We start from the raw sequence: 12,426 nt of genomic DNA, 5'->3' as shown, positions 1-12,426 counted from the left end.
CTAAGCAGAATAAGAGCATTTCCTTTCACTTCCAGCAGTCTCTAAAGCTGGCGCTCACCATCAGGAATGTAAACACACACAGTCTGTAAACAAGGCTCTCTCTGACCCCCAACCCCCCTCTGACAACGCTGACCACCGCAGACCAGCCTAATGACGTCCCTCGCTGACCCCCCCAAAACTCTCAAAGAGAGAGACGCAGCCCCATTATTCAGCTGAGAGGTCACAGGAGGGAGCGGGGAGGAAGAGGGCGAAAGAGGGGAAGGACGGTGTGGTGTCAGCCATGGGCCGAAGAAAGCACAGAGACGGGAGATGACAGTCCCACTGATATCTCCTCCTGAGTCACAGTATCCCCCAATCAGGGAGTAATGCAACAGAAAAACAAATGTGGGCTCTGTGGTGGGGGGTTAGAGGATTAATGATCTAAGAGCCTCTGCAGCTGGCCGAGGGACGGCACGGAGGTTCCTCAGCGAGCCATCAGCACTTGTGAAAGGGGGCTCTGGAGGTGAGTTTAAGACTGGGGGGTCAGAGTGCCGTCAACACTGACTCCATCCTCCCCCGAAACCAACAGGGATGTTGTCAGCACAGTGCCGCATCTGCACAGAGAACAAAGGCCACTGACAGGGTGAGAGAGATGGGAGCAGGAGAGAGTCTTCTAATTTTAACTACAATGCCACAGTTGAGAGAAGCATCACAGGCCTCATTTGGAACATATTGTTCAGATTAAAGCCTCGATAAATAAACAAGCCCCAAACAAGTTCTGCACTCGTTAGGGTGAGGGTTCGACTGTTTTTTACCACCGGACGCTGGTGCTGCATACAAAGCAGTTGTCCTGGAAAGTTTGGCTGATTTAAACTACATTTTTTTCGCCTCCTCTGTTGCACATGAAATCTACAGCTTTGTCAGCCCTGCAACCATTCTAAATGAGGTGACAAATTGTGGTCACAAGGGCCTCACTAGCTGCTGATAAAGTGATTTTCTGCTTGAGGAAGGAAGAAAAGGTACCAGGGCAGAGGGACCTCAACAGCTGATGGGTTCCCCTGGGGAGTGACAGGGAATCTGCAGAGTCCACAGGTTAGGGTTTTGTTTGGCTGTGACCGAACATTTGTACCGAATACAAAATGTGTAAAACAGCAATGGTTCAACTTCTTTGTGTGCGTGCAGCTGTTGTTAAACAAATATTATCTGATGCAAACTGAAAGATGATCATAAACACACACATGGATACATGTACAAGGCTATTACATTTGACATTTTAGGGAATAAGCTTATTCATTTTCTATCATGATGTTAAATAAGATGATAAATACCTCTGTTATGTCTGTCTGTTAGCATTAAGCATGTAAAGAGAAAGAAACAGCTAGCCTGCCTCCGTCAAAAGGTGACAAAATCCATCTACCAGCATCTGTAAAGCTCACTAATTAACTTATTATAACTAATTTGTTTGACACATACAAACAAAACCAAAGTGTAAAAATGACAATTAACTGTTTTCTGGGGGGTTGTGTTATGTGTTCGCTTTAAGCAGTTGCCAGGCAACCAACAGATATTCAAGGAAGTCATCAGACAGATTAAACAAACGAGATATAATGTGTTAATTAGTGAGCTTTGGAAATGCTTGTACAGTAGGTGTATTTTGTAATGATTTGGCAGAGCCAGGCTAGCTGTTTCACTCTGTTTCCAGTCTGTGGCATCAGTGGCATCAATCTCCTCATTTAACTCTCCACCAGAATGTGTTTTTTCAAATATATTGAATTATCTCTTTAAATTATTGTGATGCTGATAAATTCTTAAATTTCCTAGAAATTAGATGTGGATTTCTGAATTATCTACAACTCTGCCCTTGGAAAAAAGAATACATATGCTATTAGGGGTAATCAATCATTCTTTCATAACATCTGGGGTCCCATCATACGTTACCTTGAGAAGACAGATTTCATATGATGGGAGCACCTAGGGAGACATAAGTAGCCCTCTGCAATGGCCCAATTCATTTTTTTTAATTAATTTGTTCATTTTCTACAATTGTACATTAATATAAAGCAGATATAGAGTGAAGTGTATCACACTAACACAGTCCTCAACCAAATATTTTCTCTTATTTCATTCTATTTTTTTTTTTTTTTTTTTTTTTTTTTTTTTTAGGTGCAATTGGGGGAGAAAGAGTTTTAAATCTTTGGTTGCCGCACTTAAGTTTTTAAACAGGTATACTATATTTTTGTTCTTTTGTGTATAGAGTGCTGCTGGAATGAGTCCTGAAACACAGAAGTGAATTAGCATACAAGCACCTCCAGTTCTCCTCTCTCAAAGTCAACTGGTTTTTCACTATTTGTCTGAAATAAGGTGTATGGTTAACACAAGATTAAGAGCTTTTCATGTTTTGTTCTGCAACATAAAATACTACAAATACTACAAGTCTGTGTCTTGAAAACAACTTACAACCTAACAAGTAGCTAAATGAGACTACAGTGATTGTTACACCAAACACTTAGTGGTGGTGACATCAAGTCAGGTTTGTGGAGTATTTTGTTTGTCATCTAACATTAGCTTTTTACTTCTGGTGACTGCTTTTATGCTTCAGAAATCATATTGGTGGTGTTCATTTATACAGATTACCTTGTGGAACAAAACATGCAAGTATCAGAAACTTTTGTAATTTTCTGCACTAATCCAAAATGCAATGGAATAATCCAACTGGCTTTTTGTGGAGGCGACCAGAGTGATGCTAATTTCTGAGCTGGCTTACAAAGCTACCTGCACGTGTACTATGTATATTATGTATATATGTATAGGTTAAAGTCAATATAGACATTGTTGAAAAAAAAACTTAAATAGAAATGCTGGAGTAAAACTTTATCCTGTACCTTGCAATGGAATGGAATGATGACCAAATTCTCAAATAGCAAATCTGCAGCTCATTTTAAAAAAAATACCAGGGGAAATAGATTGATTAAATGATAATCATTTGGAAAGGGCACTTACGAGCGGGGAAGTCAGATCTCTTAAGGCCAAAATCTTTGACACTCTGCTGCAGAGAGGAAAATGTCTTGGTTTTACATTCCAGCGGTCAGGATGAAAGTGAGCAACTGTCCAGAACGAAGGCCCACTGAAACGCCTTGGGTCACAGCTTTTGCCAGACAGCTTCGACTTAACATGTGCCTGTAAACATGGTACTAACTCCGTATGAAGCTCCAGCCCTAAAACTAAACTAAAATGTTTGTATTAAGCTGCAGCTCGGCCACACTGAAGCTGGAGAATTAGGAAAAAAAGGCACAATAAACCTGAACCGTTCCCTGTTTTTAAAGGATTCTCCATCTACAGTATAATGGAGCCTCATTTTGGGAAGTGAAAGCACTTCTGCCTGCTAAGTGCAATCATTAATATCCAGTCTAAAATCACTCATCGCAGTCATACACATTCGCTTGTCCTCACAACACACCCACAGATCAAAGTCATTTTCATGATTCATACCGCATTGCTCTTGGACAGAATTGTTATCAAGTGTTTTCAAGTAATGCCAAGATAATAATCGCTCTGCTCTCTCTGCTGCTCTGTAACAACATGTACAGTGGTATTGGAGCACCACTTGTCAGGCAGATGATTTCGCAGAGTGTCTGCTGAGTGGTAAAGTGAAGCTGGATTGATCCCCTCCACCCACTCATCAGTGAGTGACCGAGGGCTACCCCCAGGCTCAACCTGCCTCAGAAACTCTGATCATAAGGAGAACATGACTATCTGGCACTGCATGCCTGCTGCAAAGAGAGAAGAGACAGACTTGAGACAAGCCTGGCTCTTACCTTCACGAGTGAGCACTTTTTGTTTGAGGGACAGGGCGTACATTTACAGGTCAGGAGCTCATCTGCTTTAAGTGGGCTTATGGACAGGAGAATTTAAAGGGATGTTATATGAGGTACTTATCGACTGTCATTGTATTAGCTACAGTAGATGCTGCTTGGCACATAAGCAGATGGGAGCAACAGCACAGAAGCTAAGTAATGTACCGCTGTGAAAAGGGTCAGCAACAAGCTATTTCAGCCACTTAAAAAAAGGTCCAACTACAAAAATCAATATCTATTTAAGTGTATACTGCATTTAAAATATTTTCACTATTTTACTTTGCCACCTGACAGCCTTTTCTGACAAAAAAACACTGTCACATAAGCCAAATATCACTCTCTCCAAACTAATCAGTCTTCATAGGCAAAATTGGTCATTTTATTGTGCGACTTTGGTGAATCCATACTATAGTTTTGGAGCACACAATAACACAAACAAACTAACCAATTGAGGCAGCAGTAGAACAACAATTCCTGTGTTCTCCCAGGTTAAATTACTGATTTTGCCTATGGAGTTTGGTTGGTGTGAAGAGAGTGACACTGAACTTGTATTATGGTAGTTTCCTGTCAGAAAAGGCTTTCTGCTGGCAAAATAAAGTGGCGAAAATATTCTAAATATAGCGTACAATTCATCTGATATTGGATTTTGGGTTTAGACCTTTCTTAAGGGGTTAAAATATCTTTTATTGCTGACTGTGTCCACAGTAGTACATTGTTTAGCTTCTCTAAACTGGGGGCATACTGACAGGCATCTACTGTAGGTAATGCACTGACTATCGAAAACACCTCCTACAACACCACTGCAAATAATCTGAACTATACCTTTAAAGGCTAACATGTCATTCTGGTCAACAAGTAATCCAAACTGCAATGTCCCGATTTGCAATGTCCTTAACTTCTCAAAGTCAGAGCGCATCCCGAAGAGGACAGGAGAAGTCTTTTTTCCTGGCTGACCTCAATACATCTTCCATTTGCCGGCTGTTAAAAATTACTTGCCAAAAATTGTGCTCCGGTGCCTTGGCAGACAAACAGGGACTTTTGCGTCTGCTTGTTTTAAGGCGCATCCAGTCTCTGAGGGGATAAGTGTAACAGCTCAACAAATACCACTGCAGGAGCCTGTCAGGACTCAGGGGCAACGCAAAAACCACACAGCCTGAGAAACGAAGAGTGAAGGTGATGAAAGAGGAACACCAAAGTGGTGTCAAAATGTTGAAGTGAGATGACTTGCCATGCTCGTAGAAGACAGTACCACAATTTCTCTCCGCCTGTCTGTTCTTTTTTTCCTTCCCCAATCCCTCTTCTTCACGCTAAACAGAAAACATTCAGAGAAGTTCAAGGCCAAAGGGATAGACAGAAATAAAAACCCCATTTAAATGGCTCTTTTATGTGGCTTCACATACAGTTTCAAAGAACTGTCCGGATTACCACAGACACAGCCCATACACTCTCTGTCTCGCTGTCCCAATTACACATATCCACACACACATATGCTGACACTTGCTTAAACAGACCAACATATCCAGACGTCTATCAAGCAACAAAAGTGGGCTGGACTGGAGAAAGTAACGAAGAGGATAGAGGGGTAGGTTTAGAGTTGTCTTGGTTCCAGAACTTAAAAATTCGATACGATACTAAGATTAAAAAACGATACTCAATACTTCTTTCGATACCATGGCAAAAAGGAAGAGTCCTTGACACGTGAAATAGGATATATTTTTGCTTTTTTTCACAACCTGCACAAAGGGTACAGAAAAAGTCATGAACACTGTCTGATTTAACTGCAAAACAAATTTCAGGTCTTGAATGAGCAATTAGATATTTTTTAAATCTCTTCTGTATTTTTGATACCATAGTTAAAGGATACTGTATCAATTTAAAAGTGGTATTGAAAAAGTATTTAATTATCGATACTTTTGACAACCTTAGGCAGGGTATTGTTAAAAAAAATCTTCAATACCGGTACAGGTGCCAATACCAGTTCTTCTTTCTTGGATACCAAGTCCATTTTAACGAAAAGAAAATGGGTTTAGATATTATGCTACAATTTCTCCCTTAAAAAGAAGAACCTGATCAAAAACCTGATGGTAAAAAAAAACAAAACAACGACCCGGATCTTTGGTCATAACATAGTGAAATTTAAAGGTATACCTTGGACTGGGATGGATATTTCTTGCTATTTTCTGACATATTACGGATGTTGCCACCCAAGATTAAATAAGATAATTAACTTAAGTCTTTGTTGTTATTTGATTACCTCTAATAAATAAAACAATTTGTACAAGGGCAAAAGGGTAAAAATTGACATTTAAACTGTGGGGCAGAGGTCTATCTGCCTGAGGAAGTGGGGAAGAAAAAAAAACATTAATGTTGAACCCTGTGTTAGAAAGACAGTCAACAGATATATATTATTTGCTCACTGGCGTTGATGAGATTTATCAAAATTTGGAATTGAATGACATTTTCTGATACTCGAGAGTATTGAAGGAATTCGGTGGGTTCCTTAAAATTATCAAAGTTGTATACCCAGCCTTACAGCATTGATCTGTGGACATTTTGTTTGCAAAAAAATATAAATACTACATGTGCTGACAGCGGGCTCTCTGACAGTGTGAGTGTAATGCAGTCGTTGCTTATGGCTGTCAGAGAAGAAGCAGCTACTTCATTAAGTGCAAAGGAAAGGAAGCGAGGACAAAGCAAACAAAGCAAGAGTTGGGTAAAAAAGAAAAAGGAAAGGGGTGAGTGAGCGTTGGGGGTGGGTGGTGGTAGGGGGGGATTTCTTCTTCCTTTCCGTCTCGACTCGGACAGCATCTCTAGGTAAGCCTCCCCGTCACTTGGGCCTCATATTGCCAAGGCTGTTCGGTTCCCACAGTGTGTCCGGGCCTGGATCTGGCCTTCCTCCCCGCTTCAGGCAGCCCTGCGTCTTTAGACCCCCAGGCCCCGGAGCAGAGGTTACACCAACACAGCCAGCCACAGCAGCATGTCAGGCCCACACCAACCGTTGCCTTGGTGCCGCTGCATTAACGAAGAGCTCCTGACTCTGTTCGAGGGAAAGTGATTTGCCATGATGTCTATGGCTCCCCTCTTTCCTTTCCACCTCTTTTCCTCGCTTGTTGCTGCTCCTCTCTCGCTGTCTGTCTGTCTCTGCATCCTTAATCTCTCCTGTTTCCCCCGGTCTCATTTTTCCCTTCTTTGTCATTCTCTCCACCACATCCTCAAATCTTCCCTCCCTCATTCCACTGCTCTTTTGCTCCTTTTTCTTTCAGGAGTAATGACTGACGCCTGAAACACAGTGCCATGATTAGACTGACATTGATGAAAGAAGACGACTCTTGTCGGCAACATCTGCGTTGAATAAATATTGAACTAACAAATTGAGCTTTTTTTTAGCTGTTGTTCATCTCTCTGTTTCTCCACTGTTCAAAATTGTTCCCAGCACGCAAGCTTGCCAGTGCCACAGACTTGCCACCAACATCAAACACAATATTTATTTTCAGTTAGCACAAAATATGCTCACAAATAACTTCAGAGCCAAACATGGATAAAATGTCACAGCAAAGCTGCTTGCCTTGCACTGACAAACAACAGCAGAGGAGAAGCCTATCAAGTGGTCGTCCATGGCGTTTCGCTCGGTGACCAACAAACAGGTGCATGCCATTACAGACCGACACTCATACAGCAGCATTCCACACTACAAGGAAGTGTGTAATCGATGTTGTGGAAAATAAAGTGAGAAAAAAGTAGTTCTAATTGCAAAATGTAAATATTGAGTTTTCCCACAAGTGGGGGCAGACCACCCAGGATGCAAAATAGTCACCCACCCCCTTTCTCTTTTTGCCTTGTCGACCGCCCGAGAGATGTCTTTTTGTGTGTGCGAAACATCACCGACCACAATCAACACTCACACAGAAACCATGATGTGTCTTTGCATGCAAATACTTCTGGCAGCTCGGGCTTGGCATGTGTATTGTGGAAAAATTAAGTGATGAAAACCTGCAGGAGAAGAAGAAGGGCTGAGTGGATTAGAAAATTGAGTGCGTGTTAACAACACCGCGTCTTTCTTTCATGTTTCCTGTAAGGTGCCAGAGTTTTGATTCAGGCTGAACCTTGTGTCTGGTCTGAATAATTTCTCACAAGACAAGAGAGCAGAGAGGGCAGCTGGCCGGGCAGGATGGCACTGTAGCTGCAGTGTCTGACAGACAAGAGACTCTCCTCCATGTGTGTTACAGGCTGGTGTCAAATACTTGTCTGGACTGTGACAAATGCCTCCTGGTAGTTTCTCTACAATTACCTGCAGGATTAGCTATGAAACATTACTGTTCACACTACTGATGCTGTTTGAAGATCAAAGACAGCAGAAAACTCCCAGTAAAACTTAATTTAAGCCTTATTACTTATTGCTATCCAACTGCTACTATTCTAAAATGCATATTATTATCATTATTGTTTCTACATTTATTTGTGCTGTTTACCTGAGAACTGCTGCACTTTGGGCACTGATCACCTGTCTTTTTTAGACTTTTATACTTAGATTTACACATCTATTATTGGTTTGATTCTAATGGTGCTTTAATCGTGTTTCTTTTGATTTTTATTACTAGTATTTCCTACATCTCCATGTTTAACAATGTCTGGAAAGACAATAACGCATCCTTGTCCTTATCCCTCTCCTTATTATTCTTCCCCTCTTCAAGTCTGAGCAACTGAGCACACTGACACCAGCAAAAAAGCAATTATCTGCAAAATTAGTCAGTGAATCGACAGAAAGTAGCAACTGATGCATCGAAGTATTTAAAAACTCCACTTTGACCTCATACATTTTACAATAAACTGCTTTTAACTTGTTTAAATGCACATACATTCAAGTCTACTTCATGCCTTGATGAAGACTTTGTATGTCAAAACATGTTGGTTTATCCATGAATTAATTAAAAAAAAAAAATAGTGCCTCATCTTCCCTGGATGCCAACTTATTTCACACTTTAATTATCAGTAAACTGGACAGTCATTGTTGTATTTTCATCTAATTACTGTCCCTATCCTTGAAGAGCACCTGATTTTTCTTTCACATTACCAGCACTACTTTTTTGACCCAGTACAGCTCTCCCTATTTTTGTCTTTTCTTCACGCATAATTAAGTTTCTTTTATTAAGACAAGTGTCATCATTAACAACTTTTCTAAAGCATCTAACAAGTATATTAATTAGCGACCAAGCAGTTTGGCAAATGCGGCACGGTCCCACCAATCAGCAGAAAAATGCCCCCCAAAAAAAGAAGAAGCTATTTTTGACGTGAAAACTTACCTTGAGTGGTTTTACTTCCTGATGCTGACTGTTGGACAAAGGCGACCAAGCAGAAACCTACAAATCCCAGGCTGGCGCGTATCAAAGCGTGCATATACATGTTAACTTTCACTGTAGTTCAACACGAGCACTTTCTAAAGATCTACGATGCGCAGGAGCACATACACCAGGGTGTGTGTGGTGGTTATAAAGGTCTCTTGTTATTCCCTGTGAGCAGCCGCTGATAGGACACTCACTGTGCGATCCTTTTCCCTCTTTGCGCTTCTGCTTATTTGAGTTTCAAGTGATCGGGGTTGAGGAGGACAGCCCGACAACGCGGAGCGGAGGAAGGCTTTACTGTTATCATGTTTCGAGCCAGACCGATGTCAATTTAAGAAAGAGGGGGAGAGAGAGAGAGAGAGGAAAGGAGAGATGGAGCGGAGCGGCGGGGTCTGAAGGGGGAGGAGAGAAGAAGAAGCGTCCTCTGCGCTGCGCTGCGCTCCGGACTCCTCTGCTCTGCTGCTCCTTCTTCTCTCTCGCTGACCCTCGCGCTTTCCTTTTTTGTTCTGCAGGAATTTACACACTCAGGTGCTGGTTGGGCTGAAGGTGGACCGAGGTGGATCACGTGTATGGTGGCTGCGTTAGGTCACCTGGCCCCCGGTGCCACCTGCGTAAAATAAAAAGAGTGGCCCGTCACGTCGGCGCGTAAAAAGCGATGGCTGAAAGGGGGACAAGAGGGCGGATGGATTTATAAATGGCTCAGATGGGAAAAGTAATAGCCTGGAGATTGCATTTTGTTCTTAGCCGAGCAGACTGTGTATGAGGCTACAGCTCATCCAGTCCCACTAACAAACCAATACGCGCCCAGTTTCACTGGGTCGCGGGTGCAGCATTGATGTGAGGATGTTTACTGTCTCACTGCTGCTTGAAGATTGATATTCTCATTAAACAGTTTTTCAACAACCAATGCTGACATTTTGAATAAAATCAAATCAATTTTGGATTTTGGAGCCATTCTTAAAGGAATAATTCAATTTTACAGGGGAAAACATAACATTAAAATAATCTTTGTCCTAATACCAGTCTCCTGAAAGGAGTTAAAAGTTCAGCAGACAGACCGAAGCACTAAATTGGAAAACCTGTTTGAAAATGGAAAATGAAAAGCTACAGTTTTTATTTTATGCCTGATTTCCCTGCATATCATCCTCATTCCAAGGTCAATTGGGGGCCCTGGGCAATTTCATATCCCTGTTATAGCCAGAGCTGGACCTGCATGAAGAACTGAAAACCAAATGAACCTCTAACTTGTACAGATATACGCACATGACGGAAATGGTTTAGGGGACAACGGGGTTACATGAGCCCCTTTTTAAATTTGATTAATTTTCTGCAAAATAAATGTGTGCTTGTTTCAAATAATAATTAGGGGTGCCCCGACTGTCCAAATCCTAGATTCCATTTGACTTTCAATCTTAAGGTCACGATTTGATTAGATTTTTTTTAAGGTCTGATGGCTACGCAACTGTTGGACTATCAAATCTTAATTTGTAAAGATAAACAGATCATGTGTTTTATGCCCTGACAACTAGGGATGCAGTTAGTCCACAAAACTGGTCTGCAGCTTTCTTGATGTGGCTGCCAGGTTCAAACTCCATGCCATCAACTTAATCAATTATCATGTTATCATCATCATTTTCTGGTGAATGGATGAGACAAAACCAAGCACCACTCGAGCTGCAGTACGTTACCCACCAGCTCCACACTCTTGTTGGTCCTGTGTGTGGTCTGGTTGCAAAAAAAAAAAAAACCAAGATGGCAACCCCCACAATGCCAAACTTGAGGTAGTCTACAAACCAATGGATAACATTACAGTGGCTCCGTCCACTAATTCTACTGTCTGCTATGGTCTATAATAATTAGGGAAATTCTCCTTTACTGGTTACTCTGTACATATGTAGCATTTGACTCAACTTGGCCCAACATCACTACCATGTGTTAGCCCACACTCTCCATTTTGACAAATCTGTTTCACACTGTGTTTTAGTGCCACAATTAGGCTGCGTTTATGACCTTTGGAAATGTTTTGTAGCCTACACTGACTTAAATTAGCACTTGGCATGACAAAAATCTTCCACTTTTTTGTTCTGCTTTGCGTACCGCTCTGCCCATGCACTTGAGTTCAAAATGAATTGAGTAATGTGAACTATAATTTGTGGTCACATGATTACTTTTGTTTATGTTAGCTAGATACAGGGGGTGGATCATTTTACCCACTGGCTCAACTTACTCCCTTCTCCACTATATATTTATACATTTTTAATAAAAAGCCCTGTTGATTTTAAGTTATAATGTTGAAAAAATAAACTACACCAGCTGTGCAAAATAAAGTTCAAGATGAAATCAATTTCTTGGGTATGATAACTAACAATCAGTAATTGTTTACAGGAACACTGATGAAAGCATTACAATAATCATCTGGTATTGAGCCCAAAAACAAAAAAACATGAATACAAATTATATTTTGTGTCATCTGGTTCCAAAACCATAACCAACACCACATTATTCGCTCGTCAGTATTGAGTATCGAGTTTTTCCCTGCAGGATATTCAGCTCAACTGCCACATTTCACTCATTGATTTTTGCTCCTGGCTTTGAATAACTAAAACCCTGCCTGGTAGTAGAGCAGAAATCAGCAATATGGACATCCACTCACGTATGTGTGGAGCATGTTGTGAAGAGACTATATATCCTTCTACCACAGATCCATTTTTAAGAGTAATATGAAATGCTGTTCAGTTTAGAGCATATGAAGGCTTAGAAAATTATCATATAAGTATATGATGGCCATTCCCGTGTTCTATCATATCTCATAAGTGATACCGCTGATGCCATTTATATTACACAGATATGGTATAGAGAATTGATAAACATTGTGAAAACTCTCTTCAAAATATCACATTTAGACACAAAGACCTTGAGGAACACTTCGGAAAAAAGCAGGCTGTGATTTGACATCAAAAACGTTAGAAATTTGGAAAATTTCTGTAAGAATTATATTTTTCAGCAATTGTATAGCACTTCTGTTCTGGAAATTGCTCAGAAACCCTCTTATTGTTAGACTCATAAGTCCATGTCTAAACATTTCTCTCAGTAGAGACTGAGGACAAGCTCCCAGCTTTCATTGTTAAAACTGGGTGGAAACAATTAGAAAGTTAAAAAAAAAAAAAAAAAAAAAAAAAGCAGAAGTGCTGAACCAATTCAAAGTCTTTAGCCAAAACGCATTCGGGCTGGTAACATTGTGTGCTTATTACTGA

General features: G+C 40.9%; 1 protein-coding gene across 1 annotated transcript in view; it reads right to left on the bottom strand.

Annotated features, from left to right (window-relative positions):
• Positions 1-9,625, bottom strand: part of scube3 (signal peptide, CUB domain, EGF-like 3) — a 106,838-nt gene extending 97,213 nt beyond the window's left edge. Inside the window, exon 1 of the mRNA XM_084720681.1 lies at positions 9,134-9,625. Coding sequence (XP_084576807.1) covers positions 9,134-9,233 — 100 coding nt within the window. The 5' untranslated portion in view covers positions 9,234-9,625. The remainder of the gene's footprint in view (positions 1-9,133) is intronic.
• Positions 9,626-12,426: the final 2,801 nt, after the last annotated feature.

The sequence above is a fragment of the Lutjanus erythropterus genome, chromosome 6 (assembly GCF_056507025.1).
Source record: "Lutjanus erythropterus isolate fLutEry1 chromosome 6, fLutEry1.hap2, whole genome shotgun sequence".
Taxonomy (NCBI): domain Eukaryota; kingdom Metazoa; phylum Chordata; class Actinopteri; order Lutjaniformes; family Lutjanidae; genus Lutjanus; species Lutjanus erythropterus.
Note: the sequence above shows the minus strand (reverse complement) of the source record. Positions and strands in the feature narration are given on the sequence as shown.